We start from the raw sequence: 27,506 nt of genomic DNA on the forward strand, positions 1-27,506 counted from the left end.
CTTTGTTGTTCAGCGTAGTGACTTTAACCAGTATACCACTATGTTAAGTTTAATACTTACAGTGATATGTATATGACAGCTTTGTTGTTCAGCGTAGTGACTTTAACCAGTATACCACTATGTTAAGTTTAATACTTACAGTGATATGTATATGACAGCTTTGTTGTTCAGCGTAGTGACTTTAACCAGTATACCACTAATTTAAGGCTTATACTTACTGTGGCATGTGTTCTATAATGCTATTGAGAAGATAAAATCCTTCGTGATCATTTGTTTTCGAAGCAATCAATTTCTGGAAAATTCCTAGTAAACCATTCTGTAAGAAAGCAAAAGAAGCTTCAGTAACCAGAGGAGATGGCACATGTCTTAGTGAGATCCTAGAGAGGAGTCGATGACCATTATTGAATCACAGATCTCTGTCATATGAAAGACTAACAGAATCTTACATGGGTCTGTCAAGGAGATAGAGATATGTCTAGAAGCACGAAGCTTGCCGAGTGCTAACTCATCAAAATCTTTAATAAGGATATGTTCTTATCTACTTTACAGACCCATGGTTGATTATTTTTCTTCCATTCTTAAAAGAAAAGAATGTGAATGGTTAGTCAAAGTGCCACGGTCACAGACCCGTCAACTATGCATCAAACTTGATGATGTTATTGCCAATATGGTTGTTTATGGCATGGAATCTGTTGTTTCAATATCCTGTCAAAATATCTGTAAACCAAAAACCTTTGTAAGACATATATTCCCTCTATAGGACACAAGGCATGGTGGTATTGGATGAGACAAGGTCAAACAAGAGATACACTAAATGCCCTCCTTTCATGGAGGAAGTATAAAAAGAGGAGGCAGTCATGTTTATCCGGGATATATTGGAATAAACAACAATCTAACACAAGGTCTACTAGTTACCAGTTTCTCTGCTTCAATCTGTTTGTTGCCCTTCTCTATGTAGCCCTGTAAGAGACGGACTAGTGGAGGGATGTTGCCGGGTCTCTCCCACAGTGCTGGCACCAACAGGAATGGGAACAGAGCCATGTAGGTATCGGGGATGCTCCCCTGGTGGTAGTCCATCAACAGTGACAACATTTGGAACACATAGGGTACAAATTCTGTAAAGTGTAACACAGAGACTCATTATGTGTAATGCATGCACAATTGACAAGATATTTAGGTTTTTTTTAGGGTTTTTATCCACTAATATGACACAAAAGATTAGAAAATCAATATTTTAATAGATAGACATCCATCGAATGCATAATAGCGAACAAGGCTTTTTGTGGTAGGAATGGAGTTTGAGCTGTGTAATTTGAAAAAGTGGAGTTTGAGCTGTGTAATTTGGAGGAGTGGATTTTGTCCTATGTAATTAGCAGGAGTCCAGTTTGAGCTATGTAATTTACAGGAGTCACGTTTATGCTATGTAATTTGCAGGAGTGGAGTTTGAGCTTTGTAATTTGCAGGAGTGGAGTTTGTCCTATGTAATTAGCAGGAGTCCAGTTTGAGCTATGTAATTTACAGGAGTCACGTTTATGCTATGTAATTTGCAGGAGTGGAGTTTGAGTTGTGTAATTTAGAGGAGTTGAGTTTGAGCTGTGTAATTTGGAAAAGTGGAGTTTGAGCTGTGTAATTTAGAGGAGTTGAGTTTGAGCTGTGTAATTTGGAAAAGTGGAGTTTGAGCTGTGTAATTTGAAGGAGTTGAGTTTGAGCTATGTAATTTGGAGGAGTAGAATTTGAGCTATGTAATTTGGAAAAGTGGAGTTTGAGCTGTGTAATTTGAAGGAGTGGAATTGGAGCTGTGTAATTTGGAGGAGTGGAGTTTGAGCTGTGTAATTTGGAGGAGTGGAGTTTGAGCTATGTAATTTGGAGGAGTGGATTTTGAGCTGTGTAATTTGGAGGAGTGGAGTTTGAGCTGTTTAATTTAGAGATATTGAGTTTGAGCTGTGTAATTTGGAGGAGTGGATTTTGAGCTGTGTAAATTGGAAAAGTGGAGTTTGAGCTGTGTAATTTAGAGAAATTGAGTTTGAGCTGTGTAATTTGGAGGAGTGGATTTTGAGCTGTGTAATTTGGAAAAGTGGAGTTTGAGCTATGTAATTTGGAGTAGTGGATTTTTAGCTGTGTAATTTTGAGGAGTAGAGTTTGAGCATTGTAATTTGCAGGAGTGGAGTTTGAGCTGTGTAATTTGCAGGAGTGGAGTTTGCCCTATGTAATTAGCAGGAGTCGAGTTTGAGCTATGTAATTTACAGGAGTCACGTTTATGCTATGTAATTTGCAGGAGTGGAGTTTGAGTTGTGTAATTTAGAGGAGTTGAGTTTGATCTGTGTAATTTGGAGAAGTGGAGTTTGAGTTGTGTAATTTAGAGGAGTTGAGTTTGATCTGTGTAATTTGGAGAAGTGGAGTTTGAGCTGTGTAATTTGAAGGAGTTGAGTTTTAGCTGTGTAATTTGGAGGAGTTGAGTTTGAGCTGTGTAATTTGGAGGAGTGGAGTTTGAGCTGTGTAATTTGAAGGAGTTGAGTTTGAGCTGTGTAATTTGGAGGAGTAGAGTTTGAGCTATGTAATTTGGAAAAGTGGAGTTTGAGCTGTGTAATTTGAAGGAGTTGAGTTTGAGCTGTGTAATTTGGAGGAGTGGAGTTTGAGCTGTGTAATTTGGAGGAGTGGAGTTTGAGCTATGTAATTTGGAGGAGTGGATTTTGAGCTGTGTAATTTGGAGGAGTGGAGTTTGAGCTGTTTAATTTAAAGATATTGAGTTTGAGCTGTGTAATTTGGAGGAGTGGATTTTGAGCTGTGTAAATTGGAAAAGTGGAGTTTGAGCTGTGTAATTTAGAGAAATTGAGTTTGAGCTGTGTAATTTGGAGGAGTGGATTTTGAGCTGTGTAATTTGGAAAAGTGGAGTTTGAGCTGTGTAATTTGGAGTAGTGGATTTTTAGCTGTGTAATTTTGAGGAGTGGAGTTTGAGCATTGTAATTTGCAGGAGTGGAGTTTGAGCTGTGTAATTTGCAGGAGTGGAGTTTGTCCTATGTAATTAGCAGGAGTCGAGTTTGAGCTGTGTAATTTACAGGAGTCACGTTTATGCTATGTAATTTGCAGGAGTGGAGTTTGAGTTGTGTAATTTAGAGAAGTTGAGTTTGATCTGTGTAATTTGGATAAGTGTACTTTGACGTAGTGTTGGGAATCGGTTGTAAAATGGTAATCGATCATCGGTTTAGGACAATTTACTAATTATCGATTTTATAATCGGATACTATTTATAGAAAGCTCTCCTATATTTATATATTTCACCTTTTAGCTTTTCTGAAGAATTTTAAAAAGATATCCACTGAACGAACAGTCATGAAGAAGTTTTTTTTTTTAATTCAAATTCTTGAGTATCTATGATGTTTAAAATATTTTGATATGTGATTTTGCCCTCGTATAATTTATATCATAATAAAGGTTCAGAACAGTATGAGATAACCATGAGTTATCTCCCATTTTAATAATGCGATTATTACCTTTTATAATCGATAGTCTTTGGAAAAATCATAATCGATCGATCATCGATTAAAATCGAGAATCGGTCCAACACTATACATAGCTGTAACAACTTGCTGTTATGGCAAGTCACATACCTGTAACAACTTGCTGTAATGACAAGTCACAAACTGTAACAACTTGCTGTAATGACAAGTAACAAAACTGTAACAACTTGCTGTAATGACATGTCACAAAACTGTAACAACTTGCTGTAATGACAAGTAACAAAACTGTAACAACTTGCTGTAATGACATGTCACAAAACTGTAACAACTTGCTGTAATGACATGTCACAAAACTGTAACAACTTGTTGTAATGACAAGTCACAAACTGTAACAACTTGCTGTAACGACAAGTCGCATACTGTAACAACTTTGATAGTCTTTGGAAAATCATAATCGATCGATCATCGATTAAAATCGAGAATCGGTCCAACACTAAGTTTGAGTTGTGTAATTTAGAGAAGTTGAGTTTGATCTGTGTAATTTGAAGGAGTTGAGTTTTAGCTGTGTAATTTGGAGGAGTAGAGTTTGAGCTATGTAATTTGGAAAAGTGGAGTTTGAGCTGTGTAATTTATAGAAATTGAGTTTGAGCTGTGTAATTTGGAGGATGTAGTTTGAGCTGTGTAATTTGGAGGAGTAGAGTTTGAGCTTCGTAATTTGGAAAAGTGGAGTTTGAGCTGTGTAATTTAGAGGAGTTGAGTTTGAGCGTTGTAATTTGAAGGATGTAGTTTGGGCTGTGTAATTTGAAGGAGTGGAATTGGAGCTGTGTAATTTGGAGGAGTGGAGTTTGAGCGTTGTAATTTGGAAGAGTGGAGTTTGAGCTGTGTAATTTTGAGGAGTGGAGTTTGAGCTGTGTAATTTGAAAGATGTAGTTTGAGCTATGTAATTTTGAGGAGTGGAGTTTGAGCGTCGTAATTTGGAGGAGTGGAGTTTGAGCTGTGTAACTTTGAGGAGCTGTGTAATTTGGAGGAGTGGATTTTGAGCTGTGTAATTTAGAGGAGTGGAGTTTGCCCTATGTAATTAGCAGGAGTCGAGTTTGAGCTATGTAATTTACAGGAGTCACGTTTATGCTATGTAATTTGCAGGAGTGGAGTATGAGTTGTGTAATTTAGAGGAGTTGAGTTTGAGCTGTGTAATTTGAAAGATGTAGTTTGAGCTGTGTAATTTGGAGAAGTGGAGTTTGAGCTGTGTAATTTGGAGGAGTGGAGTTTGAATTGTGTAATTTAGAGGAGTTGAATTTGAGTTGTGTAATTTAGAGGAGTTGAGTTTGAGCTGTGTAATTTGAAGGATGTAGTTTGAGCTATGTAATTTGGAGAAGTGGAGTTTAAGCAATGTAATTTGGATTTCCTGTTTTAGAGTGATGATTTGCGTTACTTACCTTGAACATCCTGTTGCAAAATGTCTGTGAACGGTTTAAACAACGCTTGCTCAAACTGGAAGATAGCCTCAGCACTATGTTTACACACAGATCGGATACTTATACATAGGGACTCGAACAGGTAATGATTGAAGTGAGGTTTGCTGGGATTCTGGAAAGGTAAAACATCTAATTTTAGCTCCATATGGCTTTCTATCAACAGTGAGAATCTTTTCATGACATGCAAAGCCTTGATAAGCAGGAAGGCCAGAGTCCCCAAACAAAATGCTTCAAACTATGGCCAGCACCAGGCCCTTGTGGGATTAGAAGTTGCTACCCAGAAGTGGATGGCTAATATTTGAGTCAGACATCTTTAAAACATATTTGATCACTAATCACTCTTTGTTGGTATCAGTTTTAATTGTGTTTGGAAGGAAGCTTATCAAACTGCCAACTAAATCAAATATTTTTTTATGAAGTGTGGTGATCAAAACTATTCCCATAGCATCACTTAAAATGAAGGATTCCAGTCAAGTTGGTGTCAAATCCTGTTATAGTTCAAAATGAAGTTTTAAAATTGGGTTGCATTAGTGACAACTGGGATTTTTGGCTAACCTGAAATCAATTAGTAAGGACCATCTTCAGATCATTTCAGGAAAATTTGTATCGAATTCCACAAATGAGAAGGGACTTAAATTATAACTACAGAAATCTGTAAGGCATAAGTGCCTCAGTCTACATATAAAATTGTAAGTAGACAGGTAATAGATGGGGCACAGATAAACAATAGATAAATAGTACCAACTCCCTTAACATCCTTACCTTGCTGACTTGTACGAGTTTTTCTGTGAGAACCTTCATTAATTGTGCCATAAATGGTAGTACATTCTCCTGTAGCATGGACATTGTCCTCATGATAGCTGAAACAAGATGTCATATACTTATAACTTGCTGTAATGACATGTAACAAAACTAACAACTTGCTGTAATGACATGTCACAAAACTGTAACAACTTGCTGTAATGACAAGTCACAAACTGTAACAACTTGCTGTAATGACAAGTCACAAACTGTAACAACTTGCTGTAATGACAAGTCACAAACTGTAACAACTTGCTGTAATGACAAGTCACAAAACTGTAACAACTTGCTGTAATGACAAGTCACATACTGTAACAACTTGCTGTAACAACAAGTTACATAGCTGTTACAACTTGCTGTAATGACATGTCACAAAACTGTAAGAACTTGCTGTAATGACAAGTCACAAACTGTAACAACTTGCTGTAACGACAAGTCACATACTGTAACAACTTGCTGTAATGACAAGTCACAAACTGTAACAACTTGCTGTAACGACAAGTCACATACTGTAACAACTTGCTGTAATGACAAGTTACAAAACTGTAACAACTTGCTGTAACGACAAGTCGCATACTGTAACAACTTGCTGTAACAACAAGTTACATAGCTGTAATGGCAAGTCACATACCTGTAACAACTTGCTGTAATGACATGTCACAAAACTGTAACAACTTGCTGTAACGACAAGTCGCATACTGTAACAACTTGCTGTAACAACAAGTTACATAGCTGTAACAACTTGCTGTAATGACATGTCACAAAACTGTAACAACTTGCTGTAATGACATGTCACAAAACTGTAACAACTTGCTGTAATGACAAGTAACAAAACTGTAACAACTTGCTGTAATGACATGTCACAAAACTGTAACAACTTGCTGTAACGACAAGTTGCATACTGTAACAACTTGCTGTAACAACAAGTTACATAGCTGTAACAACTTGCTGTAATGACATGTCACAAAACTGTAACAACTTGCTGTAATGACAAGTCACAAAACTGTAACAACTTGCTGTAATGACATGTCACAAAACTGTAACAACTTGCTGTAATGACAAGTAACAAAGCTGTAACAACTTGCTGTAATGACAAGTCACAAACCTGTAACAACTTGCTGTAATGACAAGTCACAAACTGTAACAACTTGCTGTAATGACAAGTAACAAAACTGTAACAACTTGCTGTAATGACATGTCACAAAACTGTAACAACTTGCTGTAATGACAAGTCACAAACTGTAACAACTTGCTGTAATGACAAGTCACAAACTGTAACAACTTGCTGTAATGACAAGTCACAAACTGTAACAACTTGCTGTAATGACATGTCACAAAACTGTAACAACTTGCTGTAACGACAAGTCGCATACTGTAACAACTTGCTGTAACAACAAGTATATCTATAGTATGTAGTGTTGGGAATCGGTTGTAAAATGGTAATCGATCATCGGTTTAGGACAATTTACTAATTATCGATTTTATAATCGGATACTATTTATAGAAAGCTCTCCTATATTTATATATTTCACCTTTTAGTTTTTCTGAAGAATTTTAAAAAGATATCCACTGAACGAACAGTCATGAAGAAGTTTTTTTTTTAATTCAAATTCTTGAGTATCTATGATGTTTAAAATATTTTGATGTGATTTTGCCCTGATATATATCATAATAAAGGTTCAGAACAGTATAAGATAAGCATGAGTTATCTCCCATTTTAATAATCGATTATTACCTTTCATAATCGATAGTCTTTGGAAAAATCATAATCGATCGATCATCGATTAAAATCGAGAATCGGTCCAACAATTTACATAGATGTTACAACTGGCTGTAATGGCAAGTCATATAACCGTAACAACTTGCTGTAATGACATGTCACAAACTGTAACAACTTGCTGTAATGACAAGTAACAAAACTGTAACAACTTGCTGTAATGACATGTCACAAAACTGTAACAACTTGCTGTAATGACAAGTAACAAAACTGTAACAACTTGCTGTAATGACATGTCACAAAACTGTAACAACTTGCTGTAATGACATGTCACAAAACTGTAACAACTTGTTGTAATGACAAGTCACAAACTGTAACAACTTGCTGTAACGACAAGTCGCATACTGTAACAACTTGCTGTAATGACAAGTCACAAACTGTAACAACTTGCTGTAATGACAAGTCACAAACTGTAACAACTTGCTGTAATGACAAGTCACAAACTGTAACAACTTGCTGTAATGACATGTCACAAAACTGTAACAACTTGCTGTAATGACAAGTCACAAAACTGTAACAACTTGCTGTAATGACAAGTCACAAACTGTAACAACTTGCTGTAATGACAAGTAACAAAACTGTAACAACTTGCTGTAATGACAAGTCACAAACCTGTAACAACTTGCTGTAACGACAAGTCACAAAACTGTAACAACTTGCTGTAATGACATGTCACAAAACTGTAACAACTTGCTGTAACATCAAGTCACATAACTGTAACAACTTGCCGTAACGACAAGTCACATAACTGTAACAAATTGCTGTAACATCAAGTCACATAACTGTAACAACTTGCCGTAACGACAAGTCACATAACTGTAACAACTTGCCGTAATGACAAGTCACATAGACCAACTTGCTTTAACGACAAGTCACATATACATAATAACTTACAGCAACGACTTGTTGTAAAGACAAAGTCAAGTAGTACAAAAAAAGAAGCACATTTTTCTGTAGCATTGACATTGTCCTAATGATATCATTGTAACAAGTCTCGGTTACATTCAACCAGGTAGAAGGACATAAATTAATGACAGTTCACTTTGAAGTTTGGTTTAAGATTTCCATTCCTTCTTACCTTTCATGATATATTCATTTTCTGTAGATCCCGGGTGACTCAATGCCTCCAATAAATTATTAACCATATCACCAGCAAAGCCCTGGATATCAGCATACGTTATACTGTCAACAGATTTTTGTTTTTTAAATTATAAACAATATTGCAGCAGGTGAATCTATTCATATCTACATTATGTAACATCTTCAAAAGATTTACATACAATATTAAGTAATTCTGACTTGTATGTCTGTTCATTATTAATCTTCCACTCAATTAAGGCAATAAACCAACTTATTTTTGATGTGACTAGACTTCACAGTGACTAGATTTTACAATGACTAGATTTCACAATGACTAGATTTTTGATGTGACTAGATTTCACAATGACTAGATTTTCCAATGTAGATCTCTATTATTCTATTTAACCTGTATTTGAAACATTTTTTTAAAGAAGCATTTATCATTGCTTGCATAGTATGTGAATTTAAATCACACATAAAAAGAAATTGTTTCACAGCAACTTACAATATCATATCCTGAAACTTTATTTTCAAACAAAGAACAAGTTTTGGAATAGGTGATAGGATTACACATACATTTAGATTTACATGGACAATACATTTATTTGAACATCATCAAGGCATTTGTGAAAATACAGAAGATTTGACATTTGACATTAATCTTGGCCTATTGGTCAAATCGCATTCATCCGTTTTATACTCATTGCTTATTCAAATTATTTTGCTCATAATAGCATGACATAATGATTATCAAATAAAACAATTATCCTTCACCTTTGCTTAACCTTTGACCTAATTGTGTCATTGTGCAATCCTAAACATTTTGACTAAATTTTAGGTTGTTTGGTCAATATTTCCAATGCTATCTGCCAGATTAAAAATTTATAGAAACAGCTGCAGATAGACATGCTATGTTACAGAACTGTATCTCCATATAGCAGCGCCATAATTACACAGAAGGAGAATACATACGCTAGCTTGCCTCCTTCCTGTCCTCGTACCATGAAGATTCTCTCTATTGTGTGTGCTGCGTAGGTGTGGACCACTAGACTATTAGCCTTCAGGAAACGTACCATGTGAGGCAAGCTGGCCAATAATGATTCACGTGGTAACTGTAAAACAATTCTCACGTGGTAACTGTAAAACAATTCTAACATTTCACACATATCTTTTTACATGCTGTCCCAATTACAGATATACAGTGTAATTTTTTTTACAGGAAAATATTTATTTTACAGATACTAAGAATACTATAGTTTTCTTATTACCCTGTAACATTAGTTTAGCAATCACTATGAATGTGCAAATTAATCACTGTGTTTACTCCTCCAAAATCTATTTTGCATTAAAATGTGATTATACCAAAATAATTATATTCCTGGTTTATCAATTAATACTCACCTGATTTCTGAATACCATTAAGTATTTGATGGCATCAGCCTTGAGAATTGGACTGACATCAACTGAAAATTACCAAAGTATCTTCATACAAAACATGTTCACATAGCTAAGTATGAATGTAAATAAAGTATATATGCATGAACAGAACTGGTATTATTAAAGAGGAAAATCTCAGTAATTATTTCATTAGACAAAGGATACTTTGGCAGGCTACCTTGTCACAATGTTTGTTCTAAATTGTAAACTCCTTATCTATGTTATATGATCACAGAGACAAACAAATTACATAAGACGATTCAGCCTAGTTGTAGTGATAGTTAAGTACTCACTTTCACTGTCGTGTCGGTCTAACCGTTGACGATGACAGTGATGTACTCGCCACGCAACTTGCGCAATACTATTGCATACTGGGTTACAATATAATGCTAAACGCGAGTTGATTGGTTGGTGGGCGTGGCTTATATCGTGTGATCATACGTGTGACCCACGTGTGATAGATCTATCCTGAACTCATCGGGTATTACGTATACATACCGTACTCCTAAGAACTAGATCTATCCTGAACTCATCAGGTATTACCGTATTCATAAGAACTGCAGGATGTATCCATACTTTTTATTACTCGCAGTTTTTACGACAGACGTTTCTTCAAAGAAAGCTCTGGCATTCAATGCGATAACGCCGTTTTTATGAGCTGCTGTCCGTGTTTCAGCCGGGATAGAATGGATAACTTTTCGTGTCATCGTTAGCATAATTCACGGTAGGGAATGTGCGTCACAAACGTTAGGCTACTTCGAGAACAACGTAATGGCTGCCGTGAGGCCCGCCTGGCGGTAAGTTTACCCCTGTTTGTTTCTTTATCAATCAACTTCTTAAATATCAATGCCGTCTAAATTACTTTTTATTCACTCCAGATTTATCGGCTGTTAATGTTACAGAATGTGCCGTTTTTTCAAACATTCAAGGACAAACATCGTACGCTCATAGATCTAACGCTGTTATCGTTAGGACTTACGTGGAAATGCAGCAAATTGCCTCTAAATTCTAAAATGGCCGATGGAACCAACATTCCTCTCCAATAAACGGGTCATTATTTCATGACTGTTTATTCGATAAACTTAAGACTTCGTTGATAATTTTGCCTGGGTTCCGTATGAACAGGTGACTGGGTCAAATGTCCCCCGTGCAGGCACATTCTTTGTAATCTTGTGACAACCTCTCGTAACATCAGTTTTTGTTTTACTAATCTCATGAAAAAAAAAGATCATCCTTTAGTTTATAATGAAGATCAAGTATTCCACGACGAAGTTTACCGTCCGTCAGTACCCCGTTAGCATAAGATCTTCCACACACGTTTTTCTTATCAGGCGCAGCTATGACACTGTCGCATAAACTCCGCCCACTCGTTCTATCGCCTGACGTCGGGTAGGCTATCTAAACTCCGCCCATCCAAACAATTGACAGAACCACTCGACCAGTTGATAATACTGTCGCTCAACATACCTAGGTATTACATCATTTATTTTGTCAGACGATTCAGCCTAGTTGTAGTGATAGTTAAGTACTCACTTTCACTGGCCTGTATATCTGGGGCAATGTGGGACTGGAAAAAGTCGGTGATGTTAACTAAACTGCTGGTCTGGGTAATACCATGCTACAAAGAGAAATAATGCTGTGTTATACACTTTCGTCCATAATTTACAAAACTGTACCATATACTGTAATCAGGAAAATTAAGTCCAAATCATGTTTAAATTACTTGTAAGAAATAATTTATAAATAGCCAGACTTTTTTTTAAATAAACAGAATATTTTGTAACGTCAAGCAGGTAATAAAGGCATTGATTGGCTATATCATAATGTTGTTATTTTTATATAGGGATATGGGCACTTATAAGGTCAAATACGGTAAATTTCTTTCAGACAGAATATGCAAGCATAACTCTTTGGAGTTAATCTGTTTTGGCACTTTTTGCCTCCCAAAAATTTGGAATTTAGATACGATTGTTAGAATTTCAATTTATTTTATATCAAAAAACCAATGTCATGTCACAAATCCTACCTTCTGTGTTTGAGCTTTTGCGGCCAATGACGTCACCAAGTACAACGCCACATCTTTAGATTTCCAGTTGCCAGTGGGATTTTTAGAATATTCCTGCAATAATGAAGAAATCATTCAAGCTAAAATAGGAACTTCTTAAACCAGAAATAGTCTTAGTAAATCTTCATCAGTTCCATTTACAACTGACTTATCTGAAATCTGGATAATTTGAAGAGTTTCTCCATTCTCCAACACTTCAATATAACCAGGTTCCACTATATATAAAGACCCCAGGTGAAGTAGGCAAGTAATAATCTAAAATCTTCTTTATAATGCTGTATATGTCAGCTTTGTATATATCCTTTTCAGATTATGAGATAAAAGCATCAGATCTGTCTTTAATGTACTGTATTTATATGATAAATAAATACACTCACCGTGAGAAGGGCTTGTATATACTGGGAGAAATTCTGGATTACGACTCCCTCAAACGATTTACTGAGAGCCTGCACCAAGTCGCATGCTGACCGTCTTCTTGTGTCGACATCTGTATAAAAAGGACAAGCGTTACCAAACCAATTTCTATGTTAAACTGATAAAGCAATCTTTAATAATAGTCAATGAGCTAATCACTCCACTCCCATAAAATACTAAAATATTGGTAGTTTGATATATACAGTTTAAGAGGGCTTGTTATATTCTTGTAAATGAATGTGATCATGTGATTTGACATAAATGGCCAATCAGGAAATGACAAATTATAACGATTTAGTTTGTCTTAATCAGGGAATATTGTGTTTCATAACAAGTATCTTATCTTTATCTTTAGTTCAGTGTTCTCCTGCTGACAATTGCTGATAGCATTTATATTTCAAACTTCCATCCTTGTAGAATTTTTTACCAAATTGATAAAAAAATTTCTCATGGAGTCTGTAAATGTTGGTGTTTAGTGGAAACCTGCTGGTTGATCTCTGGAAGTATACATCCGACAGTGAAGCTAAAGTTACACCAATCACATCACGACACCACACACATATATTAATCTTATACCAGTGCTTTCTTACCAGAACTTTTAATGATACAACACATATGTACAGATCTTATACCAGTGCTTTCTTACCAGAGCCTTTTTAGATACAACACATATGTACAGATCTTATACCAGTGCTTTCTTACCAGAGCCTTTTAGATACAACACATATGTACAGATCTTATACCAGTGCTTTCTCACCAGAGCCTTTAATGATACAACACATATGTACAGATCTTATACCAGTGCTTTCTCACCAGAGCCTTTAATGATACAACACATATGTACAGATCTTATACCAGTGCTTTCTCACCAGAGCCTTCAATGATACAACACATATGTACAGATCTTATACCAGTGCTATCTCACCAGAGCCTTCAATGATACAACACATATGTACATATCTTACCCCCCCCCCCCCCCCCGGTATACCAGTGCTTTCTCACCAGAGTCTTTAATGATACAACACATATGTACAGATCTTATACCAGTGTTTTCTCACCAGAGTCTTAAATGATACAACACATATGTACAGATCTTATACCAGTGCTTTCTTACCAGAGCCTTCAATGATACAACACATATGTACAGATCTTATACCAGTGCTTTCTCACCAGAGCCTTCAATGATACAACACATATGTACAGATCTTATACCAGTGCTTTCTCACCAGAGCCTTCAATGATACAACACATATGTACAGATCTTATACCAGTGCTTTCTCACCAGAGCCTTCAATGATACAACACATATGTACAGATCTTATACCAGTGCTTTCTCACCAGAGCCTTCAATGATACAACACATATGTACAGATCTTATACCAGTGCTTTCTCACCAGAGCCTTCAATGATACAACACATATGTACATATCTTATACCAGTGCTTTCTCACCAGAGCCTTCAATGATACAACACATATGTACAGATCTTATACCAGTGCTTTCTCACCAGAGCCTTCAATGATACAACACATATGTACAGATCTTATACCAGTGCTTTCTCACCAGAGCCTTCAATGATACAACACATATGTACATATCTTATACCAGTGCTTTCTCACCAGAGCCTTCAATGATACAACACATATGTACATATCTTATACCAGTGCTTTCTCACCAGAGCCATAAATGATACAACACATATGTACAGATCTTATACCAGTGCTTTCTCACCAGAGCCTTCTTAGATACAACACATATGTACAGATCTTATACCAGTGCTTTCTCACCAGAGCCTTCAATGATACAACACATATGTACAGATCTTATACCAGTGCTTTCTCACCAGAGCCATAAATGATACAACACATATGTACAGATCTTATACCAGTGCTTTCTCACCAGAGCCCTTAGATACAACACATATGTACATATCTTATACCAGGGCTTTCTAACCAGAGCCTTCTTAGATACAACACATATGTACAGATATTATACCAGTGCTTTCTCACCAGAGCCTTTAATGATACAACACATATGTACAGATCTTATACCAGTGCTTTCTCACCAGAGCCTTCTTAGATACAACACATATGTACAGATCTTATACCAGTGCTTTCTCACCAGAGCCTTCAATGATACAACACATATGTACAGATCTTATACCAGTGCTTTCTCACCAGAGCCTTCAATGATACAACACATATGTACAGATCTTATACCAGTGCTTTCTCACCAGAGCCTTCAATGATACAACACATATGTACAGATCTTATACCAGTGCTTTCTCACCAGAGCCTTTAATGATACAACACATATGTACAGATCTTATACCAGTGCTTTCTCACCAGAGCCTTTAATGATACAACACATATGTACATATCTTATACCAGTGCTTTCTTACCAGAGCCTTCTTAGATACAACACATATGTACAGATCTTATACCAGTGCTTTCTTACCAGAGCCTTCAATGATACAACACATATGTACAGATCTTATACCAGTGCTTTCTCACCAGAGCCTTCAATGATACAACACATATGTACATATCTTATACCAGTGCTTTCTTACCAGAGCCTTCAATGATACAACACATATGTACAGATCTTATACCAGTGCTTTCTTACCAGAGCCTTCAATGATACAACACATATGTACAGATCTTATACCAGTGCTTTCTTACCAGAGCCTTCAATGATACAACACATATGTACAGATCTTATACCAGTGCTTTCTTACCAGAGCTGTCAATGATACAACACATATGTACAGATCTTATACCAATGCTTTCTCACCAGAACTTTCAATGATACAACACATATGTACAGATCTTATAAAAGTGCTTTCTTACCAGAGCCTTTAATGATACAACACATATGTACATATCTTATACCAGTGCTTTCTCACCAGAACTTTCAATGATACAACACATATGTACAGATCTTATACAAGTGCTTTCTTACCAGAGCCTTTAATGATACAACACATATGTACAGATCTTATACCAGTGCTTCCTTACCAGAGCCTTTAATGATACAACACATATGTACAGATCTTATACCAGTGCTTTCTCACCAGAGCCTTCAATGATACAACACATATGTACAGATCTTATACCAGTGCTTTCTTACCAGAGCCTTCTTAGATACAACACATATGTACAGATCTTATACCAGTGCTTTCTTACCAGAGCCTTTAATATACAACACATATGTACAGATCTTATACCAGTGCTTTCTTACCAGAGCCTTTAATGATACAACACATATGTACAGATCTTATACCAGTGCTTTCTTACCAGAGCCTTCTATGTCTCTCCTTATATATTCATCTGGATTATCTTCAAATAATTCTTCATCAGCATCTGTTAAATGAAAATTTTTGAAAATTACTATCATTTCTTGTAATTCATGTCTTGTCTGTGTCAACAAATTCTAGATTAATTGCTAACACTTTTGCATTACTGTAGACCTGGATATTTTCACTTGTGCATATTTTTGCTGAGCCAGCTTCCAATTTTCCGTGAAGTGATAATTTCCTTGCTGTACCTTTATAATCAAATTATTCACGTTATGAAATTTCTCAACTTGTTGAAATGTTTACCTACGGATATATTCATAGAGATTTAATGAAAGTGAAAAATTCCATGACGTAAATAATTGTAAGATAGAAACAAGTCAATGACAATTTGACATTGCACAGGTGAACAGGTGGATATACCTCGGAACTGCATGTTGGGAACAACCACTTTCTCACAGATGCTTGATAGTGTAGCTGGATCCTCAAAAAGACTTTTGTATGATGGTCGCTCGGCAACAGAGGCCAGAAACTGGATAGCATTGCTCACTAACTGTTGCGAAGATAATATAATTTCATTGAATTCAAATTTCAATCTTTAATCACAAGGAAATTAAATAACTTATCAATTGTTTTACATGTTTACACTTATTTCTTTATCTCTACTTTTGAGATTTATGTTGGTATCAGCTATAATAATCTTGGTTTTAGTCTGTACTTTTAAAAACAACTTAACTTCTCCATGAAGTATAACCATGTCATCTCTGACTTATTACAGAAGAATTCATATGTCAAAGATGAATTTTGAGTAGTCGCCTAGAAATATTCTTATTTGAGCTGTCTCCAACCACCATTACCAACCATACCCTATCCTTATCCGTCAACCTATCACGTTCTCACCAGGTCATACTTGACTTGCTGACCGGTAGTGACCAAGAGATTCCAGATGGCAGTGACAAACTGGGGCAGATGTTGTGAGAATTCCTCGTCATATTTCTGGGCGTACAGGGCTACGTTGTCACAGATTTGGGATTTCACTTGCTCAAGAAGACCGGCTTCTTCTTCATCCTGTATAACAAATACAGTAATTTGTTGTCATTGAGAAGAGGCCAAGAGGGCTTCAATGAAGTTTGTTCCATATTGTAACAAAAAATATTGTCAAACTACTGATACATAGATATCATGATCATTTATTACCGGCAGAAAATACTATGTTCAGACATTGCAAATCTATCCGTGCGTTTCATTTGCAGATTCGTACCGGTTGCACTAAAGTGATACGGCACCGCCAAATGGAACGTGTTTGGATTTTACCATGATGGCGGCACCCATATGAAAGATACCCTTCGAATATAAAAGCTAAGTATTTTCTGTGTTAACAATGATATGGCTATAAAAATAATACCTAAATAGTTTCAGCACACATTGAAATAAACGATCCATGTAATTTTATCGGATATAAATACGTTTTGCCTTGTTTTCAACAAAGAAAACATTCCGGTGACAAATGAAGAATCTCGGGTCCGCCATCTTGGATACAAGTGGTACGCTTCTGAAAACGATCCACTTCTACCGGTCGGTTCGGCTGGTACAGCGCGTTCCATTACAGATACAGCGGGTTTGTACCAGTTGTATCTGCAAATGGAACGCGCGGCTAAACTTTCCTCCATTTACGGTACTAGCATCTTAAAAGCATTTGGAAAGAGTGCAAAGAGTGGAACAATGTTGTTTCTTTTGTGATTAATTAGCTATTAAATCAATGTAAGCAAAAGATCATTAACCCTTTACCACATGCAAACTAGTAGACTGCATCACCAGCATGAGGAAAGTATACAATGTTCAACACGAACATTGTTGCAACATCTGTCAAGTGAATGCACCATCTCAATGGCACTTTTTGAAGTTTGCAGTCTGGATTTATAATACGATCTTCTCTGTCGGAAATACTCAAAATATTGCTGATTTTTATAACTTTTAGAAAAAAAAATTGCACAAATTACTTGAAATGTCGTAAACAAACTAACATATATCTGAATCATGGCTCAGTCAATATATTTGCAATGAAAAACGCTGTTATTTCTGCTTTTTCCGTGCCGGTTCACGACCCGTTCACCGCTACTTTCACTTTCTATCATTCCGAGTAGTGTGTTTGTTGTGGGATATTTGTACATTATTTGCCGTTGAAAAATGCACGAAAATAATCTATCAAGTATATTAAAGGTTTATTGAAGTTTTGACAACAAGTTTCTAACAAAATTATCAACACTCACGGCTGTAAACTCGCCAGTCCATTCCAACACGGCGTCAGGTAATGGCGATAGTACGGGACCTCGCCGTTCTTCATGACCATCAGATTTTCAATCGGTCAAATTGAATAAAACATCGTCTAAATCATTGTCAGATTATATGCTTTTAGGCCTGTGATATTTAAATATCATGACATTGTACTTATAATTACAAATATCTGCCGTAATATCAACAACAAAAGCCATGATGGCGTCCCCCGGTAACATGAGTGAAGCGGTGAACACATGTGTGATTTTCTCGGTTAATTTATTCAGAGTTTTATATAGTAACACTGTGCCGATTTTTGATTGGTTAGAAATTTGGTCACGTCTATTATAGATTATAAAGCCTGAACACAGGTGGCGCTTTTATCACGTGACACGAAGCTAGCAAAACATTGATAGTCAAAATGGCGTCCAGAGTCACTTGCATTGAGATCGTGTACAGGCGTCCAGAGGCGCTTACATTGAGATGGTGCAGGGGCGTCCAAAGTCGCTTACATGTGGCAAGGGGTAAAGGCGTCCAATGGTCTGATATATGGATCATTAATTATAACAGTAAGAAAACAAATGTAATGGCCAAATATGAAAGCGATATTTCATGCAATTAATAGGCTTTTGATTTACAAAATAATAAAAGTCTTTAATAAAGTTATCATGGGTCATGGTTCAGGCCAACTGGTCTATACATTACTGAATGGAAACGAAATGGCTTATAAATATCAGTTTTTTGGTTTTTTTCACAGTGCTGTTTTACATTTAGCTTAACCTAGCTATCTATTATTAACAGAAATGGGTTTTATTATTCTCAGCAAGACTTACACCTTTTAGTAAACTTCAGAAAAGCAGAAGATATATGCTTTTACCTCTGTTTGTAGAATTTTGTTGTCAGCACTCAAAAGTGTGAGGAAATGGGTCATCCATATGGCCATGTTGTCCTCAAAGTGTTCTGGTAAGTCCTGTAGATAGAACATGTACACAATGTTAGGTAACAGCCTATGGGAACCCACTAGAATAGTAACAGTAATTTTACATAGAGAATATGTAGTCAGTGTCTTTAAAATAAATGCCGTATTTTGACAAGGGTGAAGAAAGGCAAAAGTGGTAAGACCCTGACCAGGTATTCTAAAAATAAAGATTATTTTAAGACCCTGACCAGGTATTCTTTTCATTCTGTAACATTCATTGAAAACATAAATGTTTCAGCTGAGATCATGATCATGGCCAACACTGCCTGTCTTTTAAATATTTTGACTCTGAAGTAGGTTAATCGATTAGGCATATACATGCTTAAGTTCTAAAATACAGCTGTTTTCCGTCGGGACCAAATACAGCAAAGATATATGGTAGGTGTATTCCAATAACATCAATGCTGAATGCAGGTTAAAGTGAACAGTCGGGCAAGGATGGCTAAAGTCGGTAAAAATGGTATGAATGTATCCAGTATAATTTCTTATGGAATAGAAAAATAAACTTTCTCGTCAAAATCTGTCTGCGTACGTAGAAATTAATTTAAAGTATAGGAATCCTAAAACATCCTCCCGGCTCACTTTGTCCGTGGTTACATTTCCACGCAGCCTCGCTTTCAATGCTTTCAACTTTTCTTTATTTCAATGGTCAGAACTGGGAAACGTAAGCAGAACTTGACCATCGTATTAATATGTGAGAACATTTGGAAGGCCAATGAACGCATTTAGACTGGTTTTCTTTGCCCGACTATTCACTTTAAAGATACATATGTGCATGAATCTCACTGCATATCACCAGATCAGATAACAAACAAAAGTATACAGTGATTTTAATTTTTTGAAGAAATTTTTAAAGAGAAATCAGATCAAATATTCAAGAGACAAATCAGAAGGAATGGATTTATTTAATGTTGCCTTACCTGGAAGTTCAGACTGTAGAATATTTTACATATTAAAACAATTGAGCTGAAGATGACTTTGAGAGCGTTGGGGTCGTTTGAGTGGGTTTTGGCTAAATCCATGGTGGCCTGAAATGACAAGTGTAATCATAATATCAGAGATGTTCATACATACTGTAGGATAATCTATCAACAAATTCACACACCCGAATATCAACAAGCATAGTAGTTAACTTATAAGTTTGGTTTTAAAATAATGACCTGTACAAGACTTATTAAAAGAACAACCATTACTTAAATAATATTTCCTTCAATCAAATAAACATAGATTATACTTTATAAACTAACTTATAATTGTTGCAACTATTTTTGCATTGCCACTTTTTGAAGATATTTAAAATTTCGTAATTAAGAGCCATATGGTAAACTTGTTTTCACTGCGATCTTTCTACACCAAGAAAAGTATGAAATGTAATCCCACATGAAAATAATTTTGTTCTATCCAATAAATGAATTCACCAGGAAAGAAACTCTCATTTTGTTTTTTATTATCTGTAAATAATATTCCATTACATGAAGCTATTGTACCAAGAATGGCGCATTGCAAAATGAAATAGTGACTCTATGTATTATTACACCTCCAACTACACTTATCTGCTTTTCTCTCTTAATCATTCATGCTTAAATTTTACTTACATTGAAAAGTTCTGTGAAGGGCTGAGCAAAATTTTCCAAAACAAACTTGATTTCCGTCCACAGTTGTTGTGATTTGAACTCGTGACGATACCTATTAATGATTCAAAAGTTGTTTGAGAGGAAAACACAACAAATGAAATACATCATACAATTATTATCCCTATTATTAACTTGTAAATTTAAATGTGACTTGGAAAAGACAGGTTTCATCGTGAAACGCCTAAAATGTTTACTTCAATTATATTTTAACAAGTTACAAAGAGATTTCATTAATACGTCTAATTAAAGATATTCCACCGCCGACAGAGCATAAATGATACTCATCATTTTAACAATAACTGGTGTTTAAAAGTGTATATGTATACCTAATTTACACAAAAAATGATATAACATTATTTATTTTGCTTTTGGTGCATGTGCAATTAGTACTTTATTCCATATAGGATATAGTGCCACGGAAATTTTTCAGGATACAATTAATTATTTTTAATATTTTTAATTTGAAGTAAAGTTAGAAGCTCAAACTTTTCAATGGTGGTAATGGTGTAAAGTAAGTAACTTTTGTAACTAAAAAAAAATACTTAATCGTCTGCTCCTGTTTTTGATAGTGAAAAAAAAATATTTGTCAGCGGTGGAGCATCTTTAATCTATGTACAGTTAATGTTTACTAAGTTTGCAATGATAAAGAAATAATCAATTCAATCACGTTTTTATTCATTAAGGACAACTAATCCTCTATTAAAGAAACCCTTAATCTGGTTTTAAAAACATTTGATTTCAATGAAAACATTGCTACCATCATTGACTACACAGAATCACACACCTTTTAAACAGAGAGTGTGCTGTACGCAGGATTCCGTTGATGACGTGGAAATCGCCTGTTTGAAATTTGGTGACCATTTCTGTGATTAAGTCCGGCCACTTAGCTGGGAAGTCCTCGCGGCCAATAATGCTGATCGCATCACTTAACTGTAAAACATTTAATTGTAGCATTTCAAATAAGAACAAATTGAAAGAATTATGATATAATAATGAAACTACTGTAAAACATGGTTATAACAAACCTCTGGGGGCCAACAAGATCACTTCGTTGTAAACATAGTTCTTTATACACATATTGTAGATATCTTATATGAACCTTGACGGGAATGAAAATCACTATGATGTTATAACCATAAATTCGCTGTAAACGTGTTCATTGCAAGTATGTTTTATTGTAGAAATGTAAGACATAACTTTTCCCACTGCCATCAGAAATCTGGACCGAACATGTACAGAAAAGAATGGACAGAAGTAATAATATACATGTATAACATCCATTTCATAAAAAAAGCTGCCTTATATTATGGATATATACAGAGGACTCCACATAATCGAATAACGGTTATTCGAATATTTCGGTTATTTGCATTAAATTCTGCGGTCCCGATTTTTTCCTTCTTTATCTTTGTTTTTCAACTCCGTGTATTTGCATAGACTTTTACATGACCTCCGGTTATTTGAATAAAATATTTGGGAAATTCTAAAAATAAAATCGAATATTTTTCAATGTTGCAATATATTTTTAGCGAAATTCGCCGATATATGTTTCAAGATACTTCGCTTTTACTAGAAATCATCCTGGTAACAGATTAACGTTATAGTATGGCTCGTTTATTTTATGCATGAATCTGCAAAGGTATTCGACGCTGTTACGATTTACATCAGCAGCGGTTGATCATAACTTTAGTATATTCACTGACTCAAACATCTAATTAAAGCATTTGCATTTTCAAATATGTTTATTTATTAACGTAACGTACCTTAGTTCGCGATCGGTTGGAGAAACCATGCTTCCTTACAACAATCGCCATTCATGAGTAGTCTCGTTCAACCAGAGTCTTGTTGACTACGACAGACATGTGCGTATCAAGCGTCTCGTTGAACGAGACATAAAAGCATGCAAAGTCGGCGTGCAATGACTACCGCAAGTTTCGTACAGTATGTAAGCTTAGGATACAAAAGATACTTGCTACGTTGTTTCATTGCTACTTGAATATGCATTAATTTCTGAAATGTTATCAAGCTATTCACTGTATAGATCAACAATACAGGGAAAATTCTCAAAACACATTTAGGTCGAGTGAACGCATGGCTTCATCACCTGCAGCCATTTTCGAATTCATATACACATGTTGTTAAAAACAACACTACTAGTTGATCGGCACTTTGAAGTTTAATCACGATCGTAAGTTCATTTTGCCAGGCAAATGTACGTAAATTTGTTTATTATTTAGGTTCAGAATTGTAGACACAAATCCAATCCTGTTTAGTAGAATCTAATTGCATTTGATATCGATCGTTTAGCTGTTTCTCAAATATTCACGTGTCGATCTAACGTAAACAAGAATCTAATATTGGAATATTTTTTGTTATTAAACAATTAAAATCGATTTACAGCTTCGAAAATAATTACTTGTTGTTCGTTTTAAGTGTAAAAAATTTACGTATTTATCAAAAAACGAAACGATATCTATTTGCCTATTCACATACATATGTGTGGGGTCAAACGGAGGTGCAAAATGTCATCTCCGCCTATTCGAATACTCCGGTTATTTGCATATTTTCTTCTGGAAAATGACCTATGCAAATAAGCGGAATCCTCTGTATATATTAAGGATTTAATAGGCTTCAATTAATGATATTGTCACTTAGATACACTTAGGAAATAAAGAATCAGTTGTTTCCATGATGGCAGATCTACATATCATTCTATTGAGGTTTCATCGCAAGTTCACATTTAGTCTTAAAACAAAAGAAATCATTAATCATACAGTATAGTGTATAGCTCACCTGTTTTTGAATTTGTTCGGGACTTTTCAGCATAAGGCCAACAATCTGTTGTTTAATTGTTGTCCTGTCTTGTTCATGTATTTTATCTGTTCCATCGTCCTACAAGATCAAATATTCTATGATTTATTAATTCTTATTTAAGCCCAATAATCTTTCATTTATACAGGTTCTATCTTCAACCCATCCTGAATTCAAGCAATATTCTATTGCAAATGGAGCAAAACAAATAATACTAATTTCAGTTTATAATAACATGTTCTGTGAGATTAGAATTACTTCTTAGAATTTCAACAATTATTGATCATATACACAGACACTGTTTAATAACGGTTTTTTTTATATAACAATTTCATAAACCAATTATAATAATCTAAGTTAATGATTTCCTCCAATCTAATTCAAATTAGACTTGTAATTCTGCTCCACAATTATTCTCTATGATACACTCCAGTACAAGATCTAACAACTCCCTGTTCAGGGTCACCCCAGCATGACCCCTATGGTTAGCCAATCAGAAAGTCGCCTATGAAATCTTCGGTGTGATTGAATATCTTGGAAATATAAATAGCTACTAGAACATCCCGAGATGTTTCGATTCAAAGCTAGGGGTCATGCTGAGGTCATGCTGAACAGGGAATTGTTTGATCTTGTATTGAAGCGTATAGAAGAGCATCACATTGAAGCAGAATTACAAGTCTCAATTTTAATTAGACTGTTATTTTCTCTCTATCTCTCAACTCACCACCCGCCAGTTTCTGCGAGTATAGTTTTTGAAGGTGACAGCCGAGCTGACACGAATATGAGACTCCACATTGTCCTTATCCAGTAAGTGAAGAAGTAAAAGAGGATAGTGCTGCTGTATCTCAACGGACTCTAGGAACTTCTCGGCTACAAAATAGAGGAAACCCTAGAATTGTATGTTTGTCTTAGACTGCATGAGAAATAACATGAAAACTGTTCCCATTATTTATGTAATCAATAATTAGAAAAACAGATTATTTTTAAATCATTTTTAAAAATGCCATTATGAATCAAAAGTTTTGTTAATTGATAAAGTCCATCACAAAACACAAAGAGACAAGACTTTTAATTGAGTTCTCAGTCTGTATGTTACATCTATATTCATACTTCTGGGACCAAAACAGACTTTGTCTGGAATTACCAGCCAACTCAATTTCATCAGCAAAAGTAATTTTAAGTCATCAGGAACAAAATATTATTTTTGTTTTGGAAAATTCTGAACAAATTTTAACTTTTCATTTCAAATTTAGCTGGTCGCTAAAATGCGTGCAATTACAAAGGCTGTGTGTTTGACACACAGTATAGTGAAGGATATGGATGTTCTTGTCTAGAGAGTAATTATTAAAAAAAAAAATGATTTTGGGAATATAACATTGTTTTCCTTAACTACTTTCTAATATTTAAAGGCCCATTACCTTTCCGAAACTGTTTTTGATTTTTAAAATGGGAATGTAAAATGAGATTGATAATTTTGTAGAATTGCAAAAGTTATTAACTTAACGTTAACACTACACTTATTATCACCTCCTAAACAATTTAATTAAAATAAATAAAATGTTAATTTTCATAACGTGGGTCGTCTTATGTTTCCCCCCATCGTCCTAAATAACGCGCGGTTGTTGGCTATCACTGCGGCAGACGGTAAAACAGCGAAATGACTCTCCATTGTTTTCATATATTACGCAGGAAATCTTGCATATGTTTGGTGTTGTAACCTCATCTTAGGCCATCGGTATATATTTTCTGAGGTTATTAATGTTTTTAAGAAATCTATATATTTTGCTCCGGAAAGGTAGTGGGCCTTTAAGGATAGCTTAAAGGTGAAGTTTTTACCTCACCTGATTTTGGAACACTTTTGCTGCATTTTGGGAAGAAAATTAGTGTAAATTCGGTCCAGGGAATTTTTTTGGAAATTTTCTCTCAATATGAAACTATTTCCAATGAATTTGAAAAGCCATGTAACCCCTGTCTACTAAAAAACAACAAATTTAAAATTGTTGATGGATCTAGTACCTTGTCGTCGTACTGTCTGATCTGGGGACAATGTTTGCTGTAGGTATCCAGCTAATGTCTGAAGTGTGGAATCATTCAACTCCATAGCTCCTGAAACAAAGGTAGTTGTAAAAGATATTAACTAATTTTGAAAACAAACACAGTACATCTTTTTACATATATTCATTTTAATTAAGCAATCGATAATAAATATTAAATTTCATAACAAAAACAAACTTTGAACTTTAGTAGATTCAAATTAAATGCCTTTATGGACAGATAGAAATGTTTAATCAACTTTAATTTATGCGTTTTCATTTCACAGAACATTGCATTTGGGTAACTAAATGATTACTCAAATGCAGGACTGTCTAACATATGCAGGAGTATGATAAAGATCCATCATCCTGTAATACAAATTTTCTGAAGTTTGAGGCACATGTCTATTTGTCATATAATTGGACTCAAGCCTGTAGTGGTAATGACCAAAATGTGCCGAAATGGAGTCGGAAATACCGAAATGTCGCAAAAAAGCGCCGAAATGGACCACTGATTCACATTTCAATCATCGTTTTACTAATTATAAACTTAGATGTATTTCCATTAAATACTGCAGTTATATTTATTCATTTTATTGTCATCATAGAAACATTTTATTTACTGACTTCGCAGTCCCATCGCGGGAGCACATGCCGAAATGGAGTGAAAAAATAAATATCTAGGCCGTTTCTGAATAAGCAAAGAATATTGAACGCCACATTATAATAATAGATTACTGATGAAACATTTCAACAATATATTTTAGTAATGAGATTGGAAAATGTCACATAATATTGTAAATAAAGCGTCATACACCATCAGCTTGCTGTGCAGATCTCCGAAGAAATGTAGCGGTATATTAATAACTCCTGTATGAGACTTAATAAAACACACCCCTATAACTTACTCCCATAACACGAGAGTCGACTGGTCAGCCGTTTTTTTATCGGACGTTATTTTGCTGACTGTCGACTCTCATTTCCGAAGGCCTATTTCTTTGATGCAGCTTCCGACGTCAGATGAAGGCGGAAGGAAAAGTGCAATAATATCAATATTTCTTGCTCTAACAGTGATAACATTGATGTCTAGGTCACACTCTACTTTATTCCCCAGTCTCTCGCCGCTACACGGGACCAGCCGTACGAAAGTCTACAGGTTTAGTCTCACTGTTCCCTATATATTCTATATCCAATGCATTTTTATTTTCTTGGAATTTAAAGTTCGACCCTACCTTTTGGCATGATGAGAAAATTGCATACTTTTCATAATTTCGGCACATTTTTTTTTCTGGGCATTGTCCATTTACATTTACATCTTATTAACTATTATTATTTGGGTTTTTTTATTGCCCATTTATCTATATAGGCAGGTTTAGCGGACTACTTATTAACCACCTTCATCAAGTATAGTGATGGCAGTTTAATGACCATTATCTAGAAATGAATTATAAAAAATGTTGACCAACTTCACCAAGCCGACTTTCATGTGAGGTGAGGTGAGTGTAAAAACTAATAAGCAAAACAGATTTTCAAGTAAAATTCATCAATAACTGTAGCAAGTTGTCAGTTGCATATTTTATCAAAAATTACATTTCTATTCTTAGTAAAATTTCTTGGACTTTAATCGTCACTGCGCCAACATTTTTTAGCTTTGTCGAGCTAATTTTTGCTGTAAATCTTTATTGGGTTCATGATTAATGTGTGAAATGATACCCTTTTGTCACTTTTTTTACATTAATTGGTCATTTTAGCATTTTTATTTTTTACTCTAAAATATTGAAAAATAACATATTTAAATGGGGCAAAAAAGTAAGCACATCGACCCCCTATTTTTTTGCCTGATTTAGAAAGAACAACCTTTTCCATATTGATATGCAAAATATCTACAAAAGTGTAATGCCAGAACCTTTTCTATAAAAAGGTTAAATCTGGCAAAAATGACAGAATTTAGTGAATTTTGCCGCTCAAAATTAA

At 35.2% G+C, this 27,506-nt stretch overlaps 1 protein-coding gene across 1 annotated transcript in view; it reads right to left on the bottom strand.

Moving 5' to 3' along the window:
• Positions 1 to 25,625, bottom strand: part of LOC138325212 (exportin-2-like) — a 43,559-nt gene extending 17,934 nt beyond the window's left edge. Inside the window, exons 1-20 of the mRNA XM_069270704.1 lie at positions 25,516 to 25,625; positions 24,224 to 24,369; positions 23,482 to 23,580; positions 21,473 to 21,618; positions 20,650 to 20,740; positions 19,975 to 20,082; positions 18,953 to 19,045; positions 16,702 to 16,869; positions 16,225 to 16,354; positions 15,803 to 15,868; positions 12,471 to 12,580; positions 12,055 to 12,147; positions 11,562 to 11,646; positions 9,993 to 10,054; positions 9,564 to 9,703; positions 8,590 to 8,693; positions 5,696 to 5,793; positions 4,895 to 5,045; positions 916 to 1,115; positions 219 to 316 (exon numbers count right to left, since the gene is read on the bottom strand). Coding sequence (XP_069126805.1) covers positions 219 to 316; positions 916 to 1,115; positions 4,895 to 5,045; positions 5,696 to 5,793; positions 8,590 to 8,693; positions 9,564 to 9,703; positions 9,993 to 10,054; positions 11,562 to 11,646; positions 12,055 to 12,147; positions 12,471 to 12,580; positions 15,803 to 15,868; positions 16,225 to 16,354; positions 16,702 to 16,869; positions 18,953 to 19,045; positions 19,975 to 20,082; positions 20,650 to 20,740; positions 21,473 to 21,618; positions 23,482 to 23,580; positions 24,224 to 24,369; positions 25,516 to 25,600 — 2,273 coding nt within the window. The 5' untranslated portion in view covers positions 25,601 to 25,625. The remainder of the gene's footprint in view (positions 1 to 218; positions 317 to 915; positions 1,116 to 4,894; positions 5,046 to 5,695; positions 5,794 to 8,589; positions 8,694 to 9,563; positions 9,704 to 9,992; positions 10,055 to 11,561; positions 11,647 to 12,054; positions 12,148 to 12,470; positions 12,581 to 15,802; positions 15,869 to 16,224; positions 16,355 to 16,701; positions 16,870 to 18,952; positions 19,046 to 19,974; positions 20,083 to 20,649; positions 20,741 to 21,472; positions 21,619 to 23,481; positions 23,581 to 24,223; positions 24,370 to 25,515) is intronic.
• Positions 25,626 to 27,506: the final 1,881 nt, after the last annotated feature.

This window comes from Argopecten irradians, chromosome 6, assembly GCF_041381155.1.
Source record: "Argopecten irradians isolate NY chromosome 6, Ai_NY, whole genome shotgun sequence".
NCBI classification, from domain to species: domain Eukaryota; kingdom Metazoa; phylum Mollusca; class Bivalvia; order Pectinida; family Pectinidae; genus Argopecten; species Argopecten irradians.